Source organism: Bombus vosnesenskii, unplaced genomic scaffold (genome assembly GCF_011952255.1).
Source record: "Bombus vosnesenskii isolate JDL3184/JDL3185 unplaced genomic scaffold, Bvos_JDL3184-5_v1.1 scf7180000013299, whole genome shotgun sequence".
Lineage (NCBI taxonomy): Eukaryota > Metazoa > Arthropoda > Insecta > Hymenoptera > Apidae > Bombus > Bombus vosnesenskii.
Window position 1 is genome coordinate 650,805 of NW_022882949.1, and position 24,688 is coordinate 675,492.

Below are 24,688 nucleotides of genomic sequence, written 5' to 3' on the forward strand. Positions count from 1 at the left end.
ATTGTTAAATCATATACTTTAATTGTTTGCTTTATTATATACAGTAGCTGAGGAAAGTATTTAAAAAGTTAGTATAGAAAATTTTTATCTATGTATTATTTGTATTGTATAAAACGTTTTTAGATTTTATTAGCTCTATAATGAGAGAGATTGTCATGACTATATTAGTCATATTTGGAACAAATCTAAAAATAAGTTACAATATACAGGGTGATTGGTAACTGGTGGTACAAGCGGGAAGGAGGTGATTCTACGCGAAAAAAGAAGTCGAAAATATAGAATACAAATTTTTCGTTCGAGGCTTTGTTTTCGAGAAAATCGACTTTGAATTTTCGCTCGGTACGCGTGTGGTACGTTATAACGGATCTCACTGTAGATCGTTGTCTCGATGGAAAAATTAAAAAAAAAAAATTTTGAAAAAATTTTTATTCTATATTTTCGACTTCTTTTTTCGCGTAGAATCACCCCCTTTCCGCTTGTACCACCAGTTACTAACCATCCTGTATATACAATAATATACAATATATTTGGAAACATATATTCGGTAAAAAATTAGTATACGGTATAAACAATCATTTTAATCATAATAATATATAGGTAAAAGAAGTGGTATACATATTCGTAAAAAGTGATTACAAGTATTCTAATACTTGTGAACCGCTAATCATCCTTGAACATTTGGATTGCTAATTCTGATAAATACTGATTTGCCTATTCACAGGTATGTATCTGCCGTAAATCGTGTGAAAGCAAAATAGTATCAGGCAAATTTGCCTTTAACAACCATTAAGCTATTTTTTTGATTATTTGGTTCTGAAAAAATATAACTATGAAATTACAATTTAATATATGTATGTCAATGTAGAATAAGAATGCATGTTATACTATACTGTGGATTCTATGACTGACTTATGCTAGATCCCGACTACTTTCTACTTAATATGTATTTATATCCAATATCATCACTACAATCTTGCTACTTTCTTATTGATTATTATTCGTGTTAAATAATATGAAGTATAAATTGAATACGTTATTTCATTATTTAATTTGCATTAGTAAATACAGATATAACTAATTAATAATGAAATAACAATGATCCAATAATTACATTTTTCCGAGAAAATATAAGAACTTTCTGCTTATCTCTATAATTAATCATAAGAATATAAGAATCAGTTTCAATGAAACGTATCAAAAGTCATAAGATAAATTTGTAAATGTAAAAATTATTTCAGTTCAGGGTATCAGTAGTTTTAACAATTTTTTTCTCTGTAATTAATCTAAAACTCAGTTTTAATGAAAACTGTCTAATATCATGAGAAAAATGTATAAATGTAACAATTATTTCAGTACAGAGTATCATTAATTTTAGCTATTTCTTCTTTCTGTAATTAACCTAAAAATTAGTTTTAATGAAAACTGCCAAAAGCCAAAGAATTTATAAATGTACTAACTATTTCAATATAAGGCGGCTATCATTTAACTTGTATATTATATTCGTCGTTATTTAAAACCAAAATTTGCTTTAGCAATCTTTTGCATAAATCTGATAAGAGACTTAAGAAGAACCCTAATATATGACATGATGTGTTTGAACCAGGGCAAATTATGAATGATAAGGGAATCGACACGGTCCCCTCGGTGATATTCGACTGTCCGTCATATTTTCGAAAAATAAATCAAGCTGTGCCATACTGCCAACATGGCTGTACATAAATTACCACGAATGGCAGATGTTAATGACAAATGGTGGGGGTGGTGTTTCACGTTTAAACGTTCAATTGGCGTGGCATGTGAAAAACCAGACCGGACAACCGGACTGGAAACGATTATGACCGTAGCGAAAAGGTCGGTGAATAGAAAACATTCGTTTAAAAGCGTGAACAACAATACCATGTGGGGAACTCTCGGAAAATGTTCCCAGTCAGTGAATGAAGATATGTGGCCGAGTTATCTAGTACAGCGTGTTTGAAAACGTTGCGCTGAATTTAATAACTAATTGCATAGGTTAAGTTGGTGTACGAATTTTTGTAACGAAATATTATTTCATCGTACCATAATTATACTACATTTTTATGAAGCGAAAGAAAGATTGATCTTTCATTTTTACGATAAAATAGTGCTTTAAACAGTGATTTAATATAGAGTTGTGACCATGACTGCTCTTATTTTGACGTTTTAAGGATTTTAACCTAACCTGTTAACTTGTCTCATTCGGATACTTAATTTTTTTGATGTAATAATTTTGTTATTTAAGTCCTCTATATCTTGATGCATCGATTCATTTCTACTGAAGATAATGTTCTACAACATTTATATTTGAAAAAGTTAATTTGGTTTGTTGTTTAGTAATTTTTAATTACAATATCATGGATATGGTCAATAGATGACTGTTTAAGAGGTTAAATAAAATGTAGAATTAAATACTACGTAATTTTCTAATAATAAATGTCTAAACAAAAACTATTTTGTTATAAAAATACAAAAGCAAATCTATTTTAATCAATATCTTTAAAACATCCGGTAGATATCGAAAACGAATTGTCGACGGTAATGACACGCCAGAAACTCGAGAATCCTATTGTAGAGTCGTAGAGGGACAAAGAAACGAAAAGGGACAGAATGATGTTCGTACAGATCGTAATTACAGTGTCAGAGGAAAGCTCAAGGCTCTTTTTACGTCGGCGACAAATCTCACGGAGGAGTTTATGGCTCGTTGTAGATCTTCAATCCGGTTCATTAGAAGTGTCTTGATGTAATGGCGGCACGTTAAGCGGAAAGGGTTCGTCACTTCTTGTGAATTAACACCAGCTTTTCGGATAGGTTAGCTTCGTGACGAAAAGAAATTCCGTTACGTGCTTTTCATTATGGCATCATCTCCTTTTTCTTCTTAAATCTGCTCTTTCTTTTATGATTCAACGTGTGGTTTTTACTCAGTGAAAAAAATTTTTCAGCAACTTCTAGGCAATTTGAGGTTATCGATGGATAGGTCGTTCGATTTCGAACGAGTCAGCTGAATTTGAACTCCGATACTGAGTTATTAGGTTAGGTTTGCAGAATTTCCAAGTGGAATTTATTACACGGGTTTAAGTGTGAATTTGTGTAAAATTAATCGAGTCATTGGTGAATTGTAGATGTCAGCTGTCATAGGATATTACGCGACATGATGAGCTAGTGAATTCTAGCAGATTACAGTTAATACCTTTGGTTGCAAAGTGAATATGTTTAACAATATCTAGTATTGTAATCATGTCGACCTTAATTATTCATCGTATATATTGTTATTTACCTCCTCTCTTTTATTCACTGCTATTCATTATTAACAACATACTATTGTGGTATTATTTAGAATATATTATTGAACAATGTAAATTATGTATGTCATGCGATGAACAATTATCGTAAAATAACTCGAAACACAGTAAGTTACAATAGCCGATTATAAATTATCGTAAAGCGATACATATCGATTAATCAACAAATAACGTGAGTGTCAAAAATAAATCATTTGTAAGATTTTATACATACTATACAATAATTCTGCATTATTAATTACTATTTAGTATTAATAACATAATGAGTCTAATAAAGTACACTGTACTACTACAAATCTGTTCCTACAATTAGATCTCTACAAATTCTCATAAAATACGATCAACCACAATTACAGAGTCCATTCAAATATATTATTAGATGAAACAAGTTTTCTATCTAGATCACGTTAATTATATTCGTAAAAGGATGAATTCGAATAAATGCTCATAGTCTAGTAATTATCTTACATCTAGTAACTTACGATTAATAATATATAAATATATCAAACATAATTTTAGAATTCAGATCACCTAAGCAATTCATCTTAAAACGCAAACACCCATCACCAGCCACTATACCTGGACACAGGCATGAACAGAAAACATAACTTACTTGTGTCGGTTCCAACTCTCGGTGACGCTCTGGAACGTATCGTCTCCAGCTTCTTGCTTACCTCTCAAGAAATTTCCTTCTACGACGTCCCCTCACAGCGTAGTAATGTTATTCTCCCCGGAAAATTTATGCGCATTCATGGTACCAGTCGGTAAAATGTTGCCCCGGGCTATCATCTCTGTAAGCTTTCTGGTTTGCAAAAATTACACGGACTAATCGCTTCGAAACGCTGAACAGGCAATCTCTGGAAATATACAGTGCCTCACCAGAATATTTCAATACGTATCGTAGAAAATTTTTGTAGATATATGCACATATTATACGTAACTTTTTAAAAGTTCATTAGCTCTGTAATAAAACACTATTATAATTATATTGCTGTGTGGGTAATTATGCAGTTCAATAATTTTTTCAAATTTTGACTATTTAACTTTATCTTTTTAATCTAATCCACCCAGATCGATCGAAAAATTACCAAAAAGATAAGGTTATGTTTGGACAAACAGCCTTCTAACCAATGGAAATACTTTCATCGATTCAAATATATTCAAATAAATTTATTAAAACCTGATCTGAATCTTTAATCTTTTCAGATAAATTTTGAGTATTAAATCAATTAAATGGAATGAATTTTTATACTTTTACTTCATTTCTCATGTTCCCCCATTTAATTTATTATTTGAGTGATGAAATAAAGCTTTTAACACTCGACTTACAGACATGTCTTATACGTATCTCTAAGGCACGTGTCAATTTGACACATGAACAATATCATGCATTTCCTTTAAATAAAGCAACTTAGAAACCAACAATTGTACACTATTAATTTATAAATCAAACTATGAGAAATATATTTATATAAAATTTATAATATTCAACGTTATATAACATTACACATATTCCATGCATTTTTACACGTATACTCAATTTTGTCTGTACGTAAACGTTCGGATCGTTTTGTTCTTTTATTAAATCGTATGAATCGAAGAATTTGCATAAATTGATCTGTAGGCATCGTGGTCTAGAAGAAAGTGGGTCCCCATTTCTTGGGCCATAAATTTTTATTTATTTATTTGTTGAAATTACAATCAATTCTCGCGTTGAGAATTTTCAGTAATTTTTCTGGCGTGGCGCAGTGACATGGCTGTTTATTTACAATAAGTTAATACTATTATAGATAGGTATAATTTAAAGTATTATAAGTAAGTGCATATGCTTAGTTTGGATAATTAAATGAATCTGACGTTTAGATCTAGCGGGTAGTGCCTCTTCAGCCTGCGAGTCTGGTCCGTCGTATCGAGTAGTCCAGTGATTAGGGGGTTTCGGTGTTTGTTGATTCTTTTGCTGTATCTGTTGCTATATTTTGCTATTTCCTCTTTGACGGTGGGTATCTTGAGGTCGCGGTGTATTGTTTCATTGGTTACATACCAAGGTGCGTCAATTAGGGATCTTAGCGTTTTCGATTGAAAGCGTTGGAGTATTTCAATGTTGGAGTTACTTGCTGTTCCCCATAGTTGGATTCCGTAGGTCCAGACAGGTTTTATTACGGTCTTGTAGAGGGTAATTTTATTCTGTATATTTAGTTTGGAGCGTCGGCCCGTGAGCCAATAGAGTTTTTTTAGTTTGTCCTTTAGTTGCTTCCTTTTATCTGAGATGTGTGTCTTCCACGTTAGTCTCCTGTCCAGGGTCATGTTGGGCCATAAATAAAAAGCTTTTACTTCATATGCTCCCCGAGCATACAAAATTGCAATAAAAGCCAAGTAACTTAGTAATTGAAATTATCAAATCACTTTTTAAAACGCAACGTGTGGCGCAGTCTCACTTACTTGAGAAAACGGGAAGTATCGTTGCTGAATTATTTATGTTTACTTTTAACGTTCACTTTTTTGAAGAATTAACTCTTTTTGCGCGTTTATATTTATTACTGCAGTAATACTTAGATGAGTGAAGTCAATTTACTAGCATTAATGCTTACTTTACGGTAGAGATACGTCTATCGCATAGACAGTTTTGAAGAAAATGAATTTCGACATATATTCGTCTCGTTAAATGGATAAAAGTCAGTAAAAAACTGTAAACGGCTCGTGTAATTTTCCTCGAGAAATTCGAAATGCGTCCAAATGATGTGTCCCGTAAACCTAGTGTTAAAAAGCATCGAAGTCAAGTAGTTAAAGCCTATAGTGAGTCACTGTAGATGCGCATGGATGGAATATAGGACATGGCCGGAAAGATGATACAGAGAGGAAGGAAGAGCGGGTGAGATGAGGGTATGGGATTGTATCGATTCTGGATAAAATTTATAGTTGCCTTGATAACATTTACTTATGGGTTTCAAATACAGAATTTCTCGCGGAATCGGGTTCACCTGGTTTAAATGCTGTTCGGTTACATATATATGTATATATATATATCATAACTTCTTATCCGTTGGAAGTATCATTTCTCTGATTTTCATGCTTTGCCTCTCCCGTCCTCTTCTCCTCCCACCTCCACCATGTGGATGAGGAATGTCCTAGGCATCTCTATGCATAATTTATGGCCAATGAAATCTTTCTTTTTTGAAACAGAATATATGCGTATGTGTTGGTGATTTCTTTCGAATTCGATGAAAATCCTATCTAAGAGTCTCTTGCGTAAATAATTCTTCCCATACATTGAAACTATCCCTGATCCTTTTATTCGAAGCTGCTTGCAGGCATATTGAATCATCAATCGTTCCAGTCACGTTTATTTGACGGGCAACGAGATACACTATCTGCCAAGAGTTTAAGGTTAGGTTTGTTTTGTTTTGATATTAGGTTCATGGACACTTCGATTGCGTCAAATTGACGCGTATCCGTAGAAATAGGTATAACATGTAGAGAACTTCAAAACTATAAATGTTTTTATAACTACAAATATTATTATAACTAAAAGCTTTGAAGAGAATAAATAAATTTCGATATATATTTGTCTCGTTAAATGGATAAAAATCAGTACAAATCGTAGAAGAAAAATGTAAACGGCTCGTGTAATTTTCCTCATGAAATTCGAAATACGTCAAAATGAAGCGTCGCGTGAACCTAGTTTTAAAGATAGGGGCTTTTAAAAGGAATTAGTGTTCCTTTGAAATTGTAGGTTTATTTCATAGTAGCATATTTGATGTTTTTTTTTAGTGATTGTTAGTGATTTATATATCATATATGAATTAGTTTTATTAATGATGATGATTTTGCAACGTTGCGAGCGTTTTATATGGCTTTTATATGCATGTACTTAAAAAGTAAAGGTAGAAGAGGATGGAATAAATTGAAATGCGGAAAGCAATTTAATACGAATTGAACTTTTCATCACGATGATCATAAAGCAGAATAAATTCCACATAAAATATGATTAAATTAAGTTATTGCAAATACGAAAAATTAAAATTAATTTCTTTTCATATTAAACGAATTTATCCGTGGAAAAAATGACTTCCGGGTCAATAGTGAAATCAGAGGATTCAAAACTGCTACAATCGGCCAAACTTTTTTCCAATACTGTACCCACCCTCCATTCCCTGTAATCGCACAAAGAAGCTCGACACAGAAACAAAGCAGACCGAAGCATAAAACAAAAGGCGATTTCCAACAAGGAATAGCGGCACATTGCAAAAAGCGGCAATAACTCTCTCATAAATTTCCTCTGCAAATTTCCCGCGTATTACGAACAGACCAAATGCGCGAGAATCATCCTTCGAGCAGAAGAAACAAAATCAGCTACCAAACGATCCGTTCTAACTCCTCAAAAAAAGAGAAACGTAGAATTCCAATGAAAACATTATCGAGTTTTCCAATCCAAAAATTCTTCGATAAGAAAATAATTCGCAAAAGACACAAGGAAAATGTTCGCTGTGAGCCGAGCTCATTTGCATGAAACGTAGCTAATTGCTGAATAACATCGACCATACGCCTCGCCGTTCCATTCAGTTCATGAAAACTAGTCTGCAGGTTACTCGATCTGCTCCTCGAATTTTAATATTTTCTAGCAAGGAACTTGCCTCGAAAATTACTGGCATACGTAAGGAAGTGGCCTGCTAGGGCCTCTTACGACTTCCTCGCGAATTAGCTAGTGGATCGGTAGGGGGGATGGGAAGTACCATCGACGTCACTAGGGCGGCGTTAATCGGCAAACTGGAACCCGTGGAACATAGTTGAATAATAACATTTGCGTAATGTTTGCGTGGTGTGTGTGCTGAGGCAGCCGAATAGTACATACCAGTTTAGGAAATTGAGAGAGAACAGGTGAAGAGAGGGGAAGGAGAGCCTGCATTCTGCAGCAGTAATCATACGAAACCATGAAACCTGAACCAACTTCTCTAAGCTGTGTAGCAATAGCAATGATAATGGATACCCGATACCCCTCCATTTCTGTGTTGGCTGCTTTATACGCAAAATCTGGATCATCCTCCGAACACTTGACGACAACTATGTACATACATACCTTTTGAGTTTCTGACTTGCCGTCCGGTATATGAGTGCCCCTACTGAACGTGGCAACTGTTATGATAATGCTGCCGTTGTTGCGTGACAAGATGAGCAGATTTTATTGGCAAAAGCTTAAACGTGATTAGAACGGAAAATAAGGAGATTTTCCATTGATGAGAACGAAGAAAGAGAAAAAGGATGAATATATTGAGTGGAATAGAAGTTTGTGGTTTTGCATAGTACCTTTTTTAGGTTAGGTCTTTTTGTAGAAATATTTTGCCTTAAAAATCGGTAAAAATTATTTATTTGGAATTTGGGATTAAAAATTGAAATTTATATATGAATAGACTGCGGACCTTTACACAATTTCATATTTTTATTAACATAACTAAGGAAGTGGAACCTGCATAAGGATTTATTTTATCCATTGAAGATTATAACAACTATTTTACTTTGAATATTTTTTACATCTTTGCATATTACGTGTGTTTTGTACATCTTTCTACTTTGAAATTTTCTCTAAATACATAAAAGTCTGCAGTCTAGTTATAAATAACAATATAGTTAGAACATGAACATGAAACATGAATATGAACACAAACATGAAGTATTTGATGTAAAAATTGTCTTTCCTTATTACAAATGTTTTTTTATATTAATTTAAAATTATTCTGATTTAATATAACTTATGCTATTTAAAATTCTGAACAATATCATTTTTATCCACATTGTTTCGACCAACTACAATTAAAGTTCATTATCTTAACCTTAAACTTTACCATCTTTAGTTCAGCCACTTACGTGGCTTGTTTTAACGGTGCAGCTAAATCATCCTTAAACGACGAGTTTCCACGTAAATGGATAGAGGTCATGAATGGTCTGTGTTGCTTGACCTGCTCACCGAACTCGCGGCACCATTTAAAATCGCTTGTTTATAACGACCACTTCCGGTTTTAATGGACAAACTTCCGCAGTCGGATAGTTAGAAACGGGAAAAATGGCACGAGTCAACGTACCATCGCCGTAAGTCATCGATGCCTATTGTTGGTAGTACGTTCAGTCATATCTCCTACAAAATATTACTCTTAACATAAAATTAAAACATTCATGTAAAGAATTTGTTAAGACTATCCTTCTTAAGAACTTAACAGAATTTAAGAAATATAATTCTTATTAATAATCATTTTATTATTATGTTACAAAACAAAATAACTAAAATTCACAGAAAAAGTTTCTCTCACGAAATATTATTCCGAATCTTACAATTAGAATATTCGCCTAACCAATGTTTTAAAATGAAACGAAGTACATAATTCAAATTTACAGAACAAATTGTGTATACAATGAAAAAGTGAAAATAATAACTTCGAAGCATGCATTAAACTTCAAGTCATCACCTTCAACTTTAAACCTTCATGAAAGTTTGTAATCCAACTTCAAAGCTGGCTTAACCTATCCTATTTACGTTCAAACCCTTCTAACTTTCTTTTTACCACTTTTTCTCATTTAAATGAAATTCCAAAGTAAATCTTGTCATCAAAGACTAGATCACTTCTTCATGACAACTCAATCACGTCTATCTATTCATTTATCTGATTTCAACCACGAGATTAAAACACGAATTCGACGAATTTCGAGACAAAACACACGCGTGCACTCGTCAATTTATGAGCGAAACGGGGAACGTTCTAACAAAAATTCAACCGAGAACATTTTGTGAATTTTCATGAAAGACACGGTTCGTTTCCGTGACGATTTATAAGCGATACGTATATGAAAATGGAGGTCAACCCCGCGCCATATTTGATCTGGAAACGTTACGAATCGTGCGAGAATCGCGTTTTATGTCGGTTTTGTTGTTTTCGAAAGGACGTGGCTACATCGTTCGTTATCGAGACGCGTAAATTCACCGAAAAATATTCAGAGCAAAACGCTCTCGAGAAGTCTACTTGAAACTAATGAAACTACTGGATACGCCCCTTTTGTAACGCTAATTTGTTTAATAAATTGATAATAAGTCCACTTTTCATTGTTCCATAATCGGATAAATTGCGCGGAACGGGAGAACTGAGGTTGAAAATTTACATTCCTATGGGGGGGATACATTTTACATGCAGAAAAGTATGCTCCTATTTGTCAGGCTTATATTATACTTGTTAACTAAGTTAACTAAGTAACTTGTTTGTTAAGATAATTAAAATACTTGTTCTCAACGTTTAATTTTTTAATTACATCGAACAAAATAAACGTGATTTTTAAGGTTAATATAACATAGCAAAATAAAAACGTACTACATACATAGTATAATGAGAATGTTTTATATGACTTCGATTTTTAATGTTGATTTTTCAAATTGATAGAAAAAACATAAAATTGGAGATATGTAGTATCTCTTCAAAATACATTAAATAATTATACATATGTATATGTAGTTGATTGTAGAAATGTAGAAATGTTATACAATTAGTTGAGCTCAGTTCAGAATTCTTTCTTCCTTTGTAGCATAATTAAAACAAGTTTTCTACAACACGTAACTTAGAAAATGTTATTTTTCAATAACACAACGTAGCCACATAACACGGAAATTGCATCAATAACTATTCACACGTGTCACTTTTGTAGCCAGACAATGAGATTCAAGATGCTTTTAGACATGTCCAGCTGTGGGTGTGGCTACATCATTCAATGTCGCCACCTAATGTTTTAATTTATAACCTCACTCCGCTCTAGTTCCCACCATTACTATAAGTTAATAAATAAAACTTGAAGTTGTCCTTTTGAATTTGAATCGTTAAATATATTTTGAACTCCTTTTTTATACTTACATCAGTGGAATACAAATTCCAATTATTTAAATTTAAATAAACCAATATGAATTTTGAAACAAAGAATATTTGAATTCGTGTTTGGAAAATATTGACATGATGAAGACGTACGCAACGAAGCAACATGAATACTTACATAATTAACCATAGAACGTGCATATGAGTGAACGTAGCGACAAAAGGTAACCATAAACGTGCCAATAAATGTTTCGATATTGTAGGATCATAAATCGCGACCGAAACGTTTGTATGATAGTTGCGGAAAGTTTATGCTAATGAGACCGCCGGCTTGTTAACAATTCCATTTAAATTCCAGAGATGGCCTGGTGTGCGCCTGTGTATATGCATACGTGTGCATGTGGGCAACGATTTCATTAAACCGCCTCGAATTCGACGCGGACCTTTAATTTTATTTTCGCGCCATTGTGACGTGCCAAAAACGAGGAAGATAGAGATAGAGAAAATAAATATCTACTCTCAAAGGGACAGGCGGGGAAAACTAGCGAGTAGAACCGCTACGAAACGTAATCGTTCGTTTTCGTCGTCTAAAATGCAATTCCACTGGATCTTAATACGGACGCCCATATATACATAAAGTATACAGGGTGTTGCGCGATTCATGGTACAAACCGGATTAAGGAAACTGTATGGCTCAAAATAAGACAAAAATGAAGAATAATAAAATTGCGTTGGAGGTTTCGTTTTCAAGGAAATCGAGTTTGAAAATTTGTGAGATATACGTGAATTTAACCAATTCTAATTTGGACAGCAATGGACAATTGCCAGAACGTTACTCTACATGTGAAAGTAGGTTGGAAATGAAGAATAAAATTTTGCTGTTTATAGCCTGGTTCGGGGAAAATAGAATTTGAATATAAGCAAATTTTCAAACTCGATCGTCTCAAGGACGAAAGCCTTGAACACAATAATTTTGTTTTTCTTAATTTTCATTTTATTTTAAGCAATGGAATCTCGCTGACCGCTTTTGTACCATGAATTACGGACCACCATGTGCATACACACATCTTCTCTTCGCTTTCCTTCTTCATTTTCTCTTTTCTACGACTATTTACTGTGGCTCCCTCGACGAATTTCATGTTCTTCGTCCGTGTGTCCTCCCATTTCTCTCCTAATTCTTTTTCCGGCTTTTCTAGCTTGAGAAAAACCGGAGATTCCATTAACCACGGATAAGCAAATTCCGGACAATTCGGTTTCTGGCCGAAATAAATTCGTTCGTTGGAGAAGACTGTAAAAAAAAAAAAAAAAAAAAAAAAAGAAGGAAAGACGATGACAAAGGAACGAAATAAAGGAAGATACTAAAAACAGATAGAAAGTGTGGCCTCTCTCTGCGCCTGTTTTTTTTTTCGCCTAACGAGATCCATCGGTAAAATTTCGTCCGACAGAAATTACGATATAACTTTTCGTCCAACTTCTTTCTCTTCTCTTTCCTTTGTTCCTCTTTTTCATCTTTCATTCGGTTTTTTCTTTATCTGTGCCCAATATAGGTGATCAACTACGATAGTCCTAGGGGAGGCGTATCGGTGATCACCGAGAAGGGAGAAGTTACAACGTCGTATCTTTTGGTGCAGCGTGCCCAGCGTGCAGATAGCGGCCAGTATACCTGCCATCCCAGTAACGCTAATACAAAGACAATCCTCGTGCACGTACTTAATGGTATGTACATACATTTACAGAAGAAGTTGGAAGTTCCGCGGTTTTTCGGGTTCTTCGTTAAAGTTGCTCGTTTCTCTCTACTTTTCGGTTTTGTGGTGCTTTAAAGAAATGATACTTCACGTGGAATTCTTGGCTTTGCGACTGTGTCTAGAAGAAAATGTAATTTGATTTATAATTAAAAAGTAGAAAGGGAAGATACTGAGGAAAATAGCTTTGTTGAGAAAATTAAGTTTTAATATCTTAGGCCACTAGAGGGGCAGCGATATTCAAAAGACTTTGACTGTATTGTTTGTCAAATGAAATTTATACCCCACTATAGAATTAGCATTTCTTGTTTTTAACCAGTTCACCGAATCTTTAACGCTATCTTATGGAAACATTTTGAACATTATTTCATGTCATTGTGATTTGATATTTCTGCAATTCTACTTCTCATCAGCAAAATGTATTATGAAATGGAAAATCGCTAAAAATGAACATTCCTCTTTTTCCCTTCTTACTTTTCCATTTAGAAGGGAAGAAATTAATCAACCATCCGGCTTAATTGCTTTCCATGCTTAATAAACGAATAATTCAAAAGTAATAATTATTTTAACGCGCATGTTTAATGGCTTGGAAAAAGTTTGGAATCTGTAGCGTTCAAGTTTTCCTTTTTGTTTTCCTTTGACATTGAAATAGCTTGAATTTTGATTCTACGTTCAAAAAAGAGATATCGACGGTATATTTGCAGTTCAGTGGCTTGCTTAATCTATTTGCAACGGATGACATACTGGTACGTGTCGGAGCTTTATTAATATTTTAGCGACAATAAATAACATACCGGTATTCATAAATTCTAGTTGTTTGCTTATATTATCAGTTATTATGGCAGCGTCAATTATAAGAAGAATGAATATTCATTGGGTTCATGTTGGGACTTAAAACAGGCAAAGGCTGTAAATAAAGTAACTGGTAAACATTCGTTTTTATAGATTATGTTATTTTCTTTGACAAAAATTACTTCACCAAAGATCATCTGAAAATCGATGTATACTGTATACGGATAACAATATTCCTTTTTATACAATATGTTACAGCAATAAAAATTCATCGTTCCATTTGACCCTTCCAGGAGTTTCTTTTTTAACTCGTAAGAAAAATGATCCTTTATTGAAAACATCTTTTTCGATGATTTTGTGATGACGATATAACGTATGTACTATAAATTATAAAGACAATTTTACCAGATGCAAATATATTGATCTCTTAGTTATTAAATAACTTACAAAACTACAGTGTTCTGTATACAGGCATTAATCATAATATTTATCTCTTTGATACTTCTTTTCCTCGTAACTTCTTTTCCTTTTTTTACATTTTTGTGTCATTAAAAAAGTTATAAAATTTCAGAGTTTTGTTTTGGATGGCTCATCCTATGTGGTAGTTATTGTGTTAATCAAGCGTTTAGAGGCCAAAGTTTTACACGAGATTGATACTGTTGTGATTTAGTTAAGCTAAAATTAGAGGGATAATTAGTATAAAGAAGAGAGAAGAAATGAATGGCTTGACGTTTGACGGTAATTAACTAGCTGAATTATAGTAATTGTCTGTATTCTTCGGAAAGTGGCTTTTGATGTTTCAGTTGTTGCTCATTTGTTACGCATGAATGTACATTGTACATAGGTTTCTGTTCTTTGTAGGTACACGATGAACGAAATACGTTGTATATTTATTCGAAACAATCGGAGAATTACGTTTTGTGGAAACTGTAAAATGGCCGAGGTACCTGAAACCAACACAATTAACGTTTTAATTGTATAATGTGTCGAAACTTTTAGAACCATGAAGTTTCCAGTATAAAATGGCTCTCCACAAGTTGAAATTGAAATTGCAAATGTTCTAGATATCAAGTATCTGAAATTCATTATAAATTAACATTTAATTTGTATAATATGCAGAAACGTTTAAAACATTTCATATATCCGGTGAGATCACAAAGCTGTTTAAATGGATGCTTCTCTAATTGAAACATAATTAAAGTAAATGCGAGATCGGAAATAATTTCATGATTGTGATTTCACAAATTTCTTACGTTTGCTTTTATGAACAGCTTATTAATGTATAAGCTCTTCGTATCTGATTGATTTATTATCAGAACCCTGCTGTATATAATTGAACGTAACATTATTAGTTAATTCTCCAAGTCCCAAGTTACAAATTACGAATGATAATTAATTGTTTTGCAGAACAGTAACAAGCTTGGTAATACAACAGACAGAGTTCCACGAAACAATTTTATAAAGTATAAGCCACGTAAAAAGCTTTTTAACAGAAACTTATAATCTTAGAAGCTGTCACTGGCCAATTAACTGTGTATTATTAGTTCATTAATTATCCTGCAAGAAGATTATTTTATATGCTTGACTAAGTATAATAACTCATTTATTAACTATCTTCATGTTATCAGTGAGGTTGCGTGATGCAACATTCACGACGATTAGTACATGCGAATACAGTTAAGGATTTGAAATCAATAAGGATTGCACGTACTTATGTGCTACACTAATGGCAACCATTTGCTGGAAGCAAGGTGCTATTCCAGGTTAAGCATCGATCGGTTAAAAGGTTACGGGGAAGAAGCGAAGTACAATGCATTTTTCACAGAATTTTTAATTAATTCCTACTTCTTCAATTTCTACGAGAATATTTGAATCAAGCGCTTTATCCAAAGCTACATTTACACCAAAATCTAATCCTTGGTCAAGAACCTAGCTGTAATGGACGACGTCCATCTTGTGGTCAATCAAAGGTCACCAACGGTCATTTTCTCAAAACCATTCCCGCCATCTACCTAACCACCGTGAACGCTCCTGAAGACTTCTGCTCGTCCGACTAATTCCGTGAACAGCGTCCAACTCAAATCACTTTGTGCAAAATAATCTATTACTCGGCTGGCTTCCCTTCGGCAATACTTTCACACGGCACAATCCTCCATGATGAAATTGGAACTTTGAAAAAGTTTCCACATTTGGTGCAGCATTTCTTACAGCGTTCTTTACGGGAGGATCCAATCTTCCAACGAAGCAGGAATTTTAACAAAAAAAAAAAAAAGAAGAAGAAGAAGAAAAAGAAGCGCAGAAATATGCATAAAGAAATTACAAGAATAGAAAGAATTGAAGAGTAATAAATAAAAAAGGTAGTAGCAGTAGTGTGCAATTGGGTTGGCAACTAAGTGATTGCAAATTTTGCCATTAGGTGGTATGGACAAAATCCGCAATCACTTAGTTGCCAATCTAATAGATAGTGCTGAATTGCAGAACAGAATTTCAACAATAAAAAGTACGATGAAACGAGAAATAAAAATGGCAGAATAAAGACACCATGGAAAGAACATTCAAGAAAAATTGTAGCAGTTAAAGGTATATACATCAGTAATAAAAGCAATACATACATATTGGGGACTGAATGAAAACTGGGGTTATGTTTGCTACGCAACATGATTGCTGTACAAGTTTTGGTTTCTTATCGTTTTAGGATTCAGTCAATTTGTTCGTGGAAACACCTCGTCGTGTAAACTTTGCCACTTGTCGATTTTACGATCGTGTCATATCGTAAAAACTGCTATGATATGATCGAAACTCTTCAAACAATACATATATTGCGATCAGAGTACACATGTATGGTATTTGACGCTCGAAGAAAAGGTGAATTTTGCTGAACAAATAATTCTGCGAGCCATTTGAAGTTGAGCACGAGGATAGAAAATGAAATTCGAGTATTACGAATTAACCTTCAACTTACCTAATACAGTGAAACTTGGGGGATATTTCATATCTCAAGAAACGAAGAAAATTTCTCCAAGTATGGCTGGCCCCTTAATTGAGCCGTCTAGGACGAGAGAGGGTCAAGTCAAAAGAGTCGGAAAATCGAGTTAGCTCGACGCTGCTGTTCCACTGAAATTGAATAGCAAGCTTTAAGTATGAATTTCACAAGATGAGATGAAATTGATTTACTTGCCATTCTAGACTGCTTGATCATTTTGAGTCGTATGACCAAGAATAGAAGGGACAATTGAAGGTGAAGAGACACAGCAGCAGGTTCTTAAACCTGCCATTGAAAAACAGTGGTTCTTTTTGCTCATTCCTTCTCTTTCCCTTCATTTTTCATGATGAGGAGAAACAAGTATAAAAATGAGCTATACTTTCGGACAATGCAATTTCGCCCCGAAGACTCTCCTCCTATGGCCATAAAAACAACGGAGTTATTTAGATGCTTCCACTTTATATAATATAATATAATGTCGAGGAGACGCTACTAAGTTTACCATCTAAAACGTCCCTCCTTACCTCCTCGCCTTTTCATTAACCCACAATGTACGATGATTTGAAAATCTTCTAGAAACGTAGCATTTGTTTTGCAAAGTGATAGAATACACAGTACAATTGAACGGAGCATTGTACTACATGCGAAGATAAATTAAAAATATATGAAAAATTGTCAGATACACGCTGACTTGTCTGATTTTTTAGAAACACATAATCAGATAGGTTATTCTACATGCAAAAATAGGTGGGAAGGTTTTCAAGAAAATAGAATTTGAAAATTTTATAAGTACGCGTCAACTTGACCGATTTCTTATTAAATGAAAGTGGACGATGGTAAAGTGGGTATTTTACATGCGAAAATGTAGAATAAAATTGTTTCATTTAAAGCCAGTATTTTGCAAAAGATCGCATTTGAAATTTCCTGGGGTACATTAATTAGTCAAATCCGATTCTCATGAAAATGAACAAATTTTATCACTACATTTTTTAATATATTGTTGAATGTAAAACAACCTTTTACCATATCTCGTATAATAATGTGATATTTTATTAATTATTACAATTACCTAGAAGTTTGCGTATTGTAGTTATTTGGCGAATTAAAATGCAGAATAATATACATACAGAAGAATTTTGGCAGTTTTTAAAATGTATTATTCAAAATGTGTTATTAATGTATGTTATATCCATTTTTATGTTTTCCACCAACTCTTCTACATTTGCATAAATTAGTTCAAAATTAATGAAGTTAAAACTGTTTTAATTAGAGACTCTCCTAAATCTAATGTTAGTCACATGCAATCTTTTTTGACCGTGTTGAATGTTACCTGTTATATTGCGTTCATCTTCGTCTTACCATAAAAGGGATAAGAAATATAAATCGCCATCCTGAATCACCCTATCTGTTGGAAGATTTTATCTGAGCTGCCCGATAGATTGCAGCTCTTTCCCCCCGTGTGATTGCTTGAATACACTCGACACAGTTTTACATCGTAATTGATAACTCGCCTGGATATTCGATTTTTCTGTATGTTCAGTTTCTCGATTTCTCGTTCTAGCTACTAACCACGACCCATCAATTTACTATATGAAGACTACAAAACACGATACACGATAAATCAAATTCCTTGTCTTTTTAAGGAGAAGCAGTTTTAAAATTTAATACGTCACTAATTAATCTTATACCACAAAAATTGTCTTTTTATTTGAATTTACAGCTAAAAATTTGTTTTTTCATATTCTTTAAAATATTACTTATCTTAATAATTGTGCTGTGGCTTTTATAAAACTGTACCAATTTATCAACTATTTTTTAAAAATTTACATCTATCGACCCACCATTGTGGCGGGTAAAAGAAAGACTAAAATTGTTACCTACGCTATGAATTTTAGTAACATTGTACTAATTGTTTACCATATTGATAATAGCTATCTGTTCTGTGGTGTATATAATATTTGTTAATTGCTCGTATTTAAATATAAATCCATTTTGTAAAAATATGGTGCCTTTTTATATTAGTCATTTTATAAACTTTCTTTTCAGTAGGGTCTTCCAGGTTTTGCGCGATTCTTGTATATTTTAAATATGTAAAAAATTCTATAAGAAGTTACTAAAATACTTCTAGGTATGTAGTTTAAAGTTACAACAGTTAAAACAGTTAAAAATCTTTCCTTCCTTGTGATTATTTTGCAAAATGAAAATCAATATTCTGCCTAGATCATGGAAGATATTGAGTGCGTCATTTAATGGTTAAAATCCTCCTGTTTAATTATAAAACAAGAAAAGAAGAAAATTATCGAAAATGTGCTTATCTATACGTATTTTTCCCCGTAATTTTCATACATAATTATACGTATCTTCGAAAATATGGCTTTCAATGGTAGAGGCGATCTTTACCAATATTTGCAGGATATTTCGAGGCAGTAAAGATCGGATTACCAAACACACCAGCCGACAGTAGCGACACGACGAAAGCAAAGGGAAAAATTTTTAGCTAAAAACGAAGGAACAGTGAAAGAGATATTTCCATTAACACGACTTTCCATTAACTGGTCCGTTAATGAATTCTCGTTAAAAACTACTCCGTTGTCGTAATCGCGTTTCTGTTGCAAAACTCTGAACTCTCCCTCTCCTCTTCCTCTCCCTTTAAAACAGAAAAAGAGGAAAAGGATGGCGTGTGGCGGAGGAAGAGCGGCAGAGATGGTGGAAGGAAAAAGAGAAAAAGAAACGGTGCAGTATTTCATAACACGGTATACTATATAGGAGAAGGTTCGTCGTTTCTCACTGGGCTTTGACCACGTTTACAAAACGAATGAATCCGATCGTTCTCGCCAGAAGATAACGGTCTTAGCAAAAAGCATTCGGTTGAGTGAGAAGAGTAATTAAAGAGATTTCTCAGAGTGCACGGGGCGCGTCGAGCTGAGCTCAGCTATTGTTGTAGTCACCACCACCCCTTTTCCTAGCAAAACCATACTGCCGTAGAGATAGCCTTCAGGAACTGGAATTCCGGATTAGGGAGTCGGGCAGGATATGTCTGACAGAGAAAGATAAACGTCTATCGACGACCAGCCCACGCCGGTTTATCATAAAATCGATATACAGACCATTGTCTATAGTCTCTAGCAAAGATTTTGCTCGTTCAAGACAAGACTGGCAAGACCATCTCTCTAAGGATCGTATTAGTAATGCTCTCCCCTCCCTTCCTCCTCACTTCCTGTCTTACTTTTACAATCTTGTCACGTGGCTTTTTGTCACGTAAATGTCGCATACATCATACATGGCTCTCCATATAGATCGTTTTCTAACCTAATCTCCGGGAGCTTCGAAGTTCTCCTTCGGGAGAGAATCCATTTGTATATGACATCCTATAAATTTTTCTATCGTTTATCGTTATTTATCATGTTTCATTTGTTGTACTTCTTTTTCATTTACAGACATTCTATTTGAAATACAAGGTGTTCCAATATTAATGGTATAAACGAAATAGAGGAGATTCTACATGAAAAGAGCAAATCGAAAATATAGAATAAATTTGTTTCACGGTGAGGTTTCGTTTTCGAGAAAATCAAATTTGGAAATTTGCCTAACAAATGTGAATTTGGTTAATTACCAACTGAGCACGAGCTGGGTACAATCAGCAAAAAAATTTATTCTATAATTTCAGCTTATTTTCGCCTCCTCATTTGTAACATTAATACTGGGACACCTTATATTATTTACATAACCTCTTTTATCTTCTAATTTTCCAATTTTCTTATTTAATAATTTTTCTTATATTTCATTATCATTTTATTCCTTTAATTCATCATTCCTCAGACCTTAACGACGCACAAGAACATTGATGAGAAATATGTACAGTGAGGAAATACCCCGTGATAGAATGCAGACTGGCTTCCTTAAGCAAGCGACTCCTCGTCACAGACTATAATAGCTATTGTGCCGCGTTAATGCGTCTACACTCGGAGAAATCAGAGAAACACTTGATGTTAGAGTCACAGGATACAGAAGAGGCCATCGTATGGTAGTAAAAATGTCTATCTAAACAGAAAAAGCTTTCAAGGTATGAAGATCACTCCCCTTGCAAAGGGATGATATGCTTTTTTTTTAAAGGTGTGGTTGGAAGATTCTTCAGACAAGCACAAGGATCCATGGGTGTGGAAGAAGACTGTTGAAGACCGTTAAAAATTCCGGCAACAATATACATACTGATGGCGGAAATTATCCATATGCAGGGTGTTAGAAAGGGAAAAAACTCAAGTTTTCTTTCAAAGGGTACTTTCCTTTTTGATAATCTCGTGAATATTCAGGAGCAAATTACAATCTTTCGTGCTTTCACGGTTAACACGTAATCGCTGTAGTAAAATCCATTTTGGGATTATCGAGTTTTGATTAAAATTTTGTAACGCACATTTCCCTATTTTCGTCTAGTGGGTGTACCAACAAAGAGAGAAACGTAAGAAGGAAGCAGAATCGACCGACCGAACCGAATTTTGAATTCGAGTCTCCTGTTTACTACAGGCGCTTTCATCTTGCAGAATCTTATATTCAAGATGGCCGTTGTGTCCGTAGAAAATACAAAGTAGAAGGAAAAATCTAAATGTACAAATATCTGAATTCAGGAAATTTTCTGTAAACTTTAGAGGAGAATTATCGTATTACTTAAAATTATCAGGATTGTAACGCAAATTAGTATCTTATCTAACCTAATTCTCAAGTATTCATAATTTCAAATATCTTCAAATAAATACAATATATATCATTTCTCCTAAGATTAAATATAATATAACATATTTACTAAAAGGTTATAAACCTAAAACCGAAACTGAACAAACGCCAAATTATTTCATCTTCAAAAGTTATTAAAATCCAATTTGAAGAGAAATTCACGGAAAATACAAAAATTTAATTTTTGAATTTAAAAGAATATAACGTCATCACAGTGAAAGAATTTCTAGTGCTCTTTGTAACATTTGTTTGATGGAATTAACATTGCAAATATTTACTAGAGCATCCTCTATGTGTGTATGTGCGCGCGCGTGGCACACACACACATAGCGTGGCGTAGAGGAGAAACAATTCCAATAAGACGACGGATGGTAGAACGGAATTCAATTTGAATTTTAATCATTGTTCGACAGGGGAACATCCAGCAGCGATGCAACACGGTGGCCAACTGAGGCTGGCAAATCTGCCATTCGTAATGATCTCAACGACTCTGCTGGCCTTCCTGAATCATCGTTATTGAACCCAGCTACCGTCGTGGGATCACGAAATACTCATTTCAGATATTCATCGGTAAATCTCTCTCCTCCCTCTAACGGCTCGTCGTGGAAACATTTAAAGGAGAGACTGTCACGGTGTTACGCTGGAAATTTGATTTTTGCATGAATACGTGCTGAGCAGCTGCGCTTTTGAATCAAATCTTCGAGTCGAGTTGTTCGTAATTTAATCGGGAAGTACGAGCGAACAGGGAATTCCTGATTGCAACAACGTAATATCTAAAGGAAATTTTCATCAAAGTGGAATACATTTATTTCTGTTAATATTATTTGTAAATATTCATTTCTGTGTTCAGCTGTGATATATTCATTGTAAAATTATAGTACTTCTTTTATCATGCAGTAGCTACAAAATGTATTTTTACATACCTGTATTTTTTAATGAAACATTCCTTTATTAAATTCTAATTAGCCTCATTTTCATAGTATCAAATTCTTGTAGTCATACTATAGTACTATTAAATGATATGAAGTTTAATATAATTGAATCTAATAGATTAATATGTAAATTTTATAATAGATACAAAGCTGTACAAAATTGAACAAGTGGTAGCTCTTTTTGATAGCTTTATTTGTTTGATCTTTTAAATTTTTTCTAATTCTTAATTTTTTCTTTTTAATGTAAATAACATAATGTAATGTAAAAAACATAATTAACTAGAGTACCTTTAAAAACAGTAATAAAGAAAATATCAAAATAATTTTTAGTTAATTAATCTGATTTGTAGTGAGAGATTTAAGAGCAATAAAGCTTTATTTAGACATTTACGTTGATGAATTTTCGAAGAAATAATTTACGAGCACGTACTTCGGATAACGTCCCACCCTCATTTATAATAACGTAGACAGTGAAGAAGGAAGTCCCTAAACGGCGGAACTTAACCCGGACAGGGTTGGTCTAACGAAATCTCTTGAAAACTTTGTAACATTAAATACCCTCTAAACCATTAACCTGTTGGCTTCATAGATTATTCATATTTAAAGCGCCATTACGAGCGAACGAAAGTTCATTAAAAGGTGATATTCATACTTTGTCACCTATTCTTGTAAGATCCCTCTATGAACTGTTCACATAAACAATTAAGTAATCTAGCTTAAAAGATATTATTATTATATATTAAGTCTTGGATAACTGACTTTAATAGACAAAGACAAATATCATATTTTATTAATGTAATTTTCTATCATTTTTAGATTAAATTAATACGTCACTAGTAGTCGCTTTCTGAAAATTGGAGAACTTCTGGCCACGCAGAAAAATGGCTGCTACGAGAAGGAAGTGACAACCATCTTGAAAGTATACGAACCACGTTAAAAAGATATCGATGAGAAATGGAAACCGTAAAGTGATATTATTGGATCAAGAACACGAGGAGAAAGATCTGTGAAGGAAGAATAGAAAAAGGTGAAGGTGGAATCGGACCATATTGCGGCACAACGGATGCTGAATGTATTATAAGAAAAGTAGTCTGTTGTAACGAAATAATATAAGACTTAATCTATTATAGGGTGTTTCAGAATTGAATAATAAAATGATGCTTTTTTATTTTATAAATGAACGTTACGAAAGAAGTTGATAAAATAAGTTATAAGATAAACTTATAAAATATGAGAGGAATCTTTTTTTAGAACGACCACCATTTTAGGTAATGGAAGTTAGATCAAGTTTCAATTGATTTAGATCACTATATCCATATCTGAAATTTGACGTGAAAGAATATTGATTTAAAATATGGATACTATAATTTATGTACAGTCTTTCCTCTTTTTTATCTCAATTTCGCTTTCATTTGAAAAGATACTATAGTATATGTATTTGGACCATTAATAACTATTAGTAATAAAATAAATTTCTATTCCTTCAATATAATTTTTCAATCTTGAGACATCCTATATTTAAAAAAGTAAGATAAAAAATGAATAAAAAGTAAACTGTCGATGGTAATAATAGTTCGTTGAAGACGAACCGTTTACTGCTGAACAAACTACGATTTTATTTGCTGTGTTACAGTTATGAGACAATACATTGTACTTGCCAAAGGAAATGTAAGAATTACTGTTGAAATGCAATTAAGATTTTTAACCGTTTCGTCATAAACGATTTATTATACAGAGTGGGTTAAGTATAAAAGTTGTAAGTTGATTTTTCATAAATCACTAAACATATTGACCATATTTTTAATTAAATAGATCAAATAGGCTAATCACTTACAATAATTTGTTTTAAATGACTAAGGAATTTTAAAAAATATTTCAAATACATATTATACAGTTTGGTAAGAATTATTATAAATAAAGAATCTAATATCTAACTCCATCTAAAATAAATGAGAAAGTATCACTCTATATTCTTGGATATTGTCCTACAAAAACTTATTTACAATGATTGTCGATATGTGTTATTTAATTTTTAAAAAATGTCAATATGTACAATGATTTCTGAGAAAATAACTTGTAACGCTTTATTTGTCTCACTGTATATATGGAATATAGACTATGTTACAATTTCTAAAGCACGAGGAAATACTGGAGAAAATTTGTTTGTTCTGTGAGATGACAAAACGGGAGAGGAGGAATCGTGAAAATCGTTTTTGACCGTGTAAATTGAGAGTCCGGATTAGAGACACGAAATAAATCTGGATTATCTTCGAATTTGATTCGATTCGATTCGTTTCGATCAGAGAAGAAAATAAGCGTTTCACGCTAGAAAAGACAGTGATAACAAACTGAC

General features: G+C 33.3%; 1 protein-coding gene and 1 long non-coding RNA gene across 6 annotated transcripts in view; both read left to right on the forward strand.

The window, feature by feature from the left end:
• LOC117233873 (lachesin-like) overlaps positions 1 to 24,002 on the forward strand; it is a 59,898-nt gene extending 35,896 nt beyond the window's left edge. The window contains exons 5-8 of one of the 5 annotated variants that reach the window (XR_004493427.1): positions 12,706 to 12,874; positions 20,495 to 20,702; positions 20,789 to 20,950; positions 21,817 to 22,302. Coding sequence is in view for 2 of the 5 variants with exons in the window: in XM_033494536.1 (XP_033350427.1) it covers positions 12,706 to 12,874; positions 21,817 to 21,923 (276 nt within the window). In the remaining 3 variants the exon portion in view is untranslated. Of the gene's footprint in view, positions 1 to 12,705; positions 12,875 to 20,494; positions 20,703 to 20,788; positions 20,951 to 21,106; positions 21,258 to 21,816; positions 22,303 to 23,151 lie in introns of those variants that run through there. The other 4 variants (XR_004493428.1, XR_004493426.1, XM_033494537.1 and 1 more) reach the window with 4 other exon arrangements.
• On the forward strand, positions 14,255 to 15,977 carry LOC117233881. The gene is made up of 2 exons (XR_004493434.1): positions 14,255 to 14,430; positions 14,554 to 15,977. It is a non-coding gene; the product is annotated as an uncharacterized LOC117233881 (long non-coding RNA).
• Positions 24,003 to 24,688: the final 686 nt, after the last annotated feature.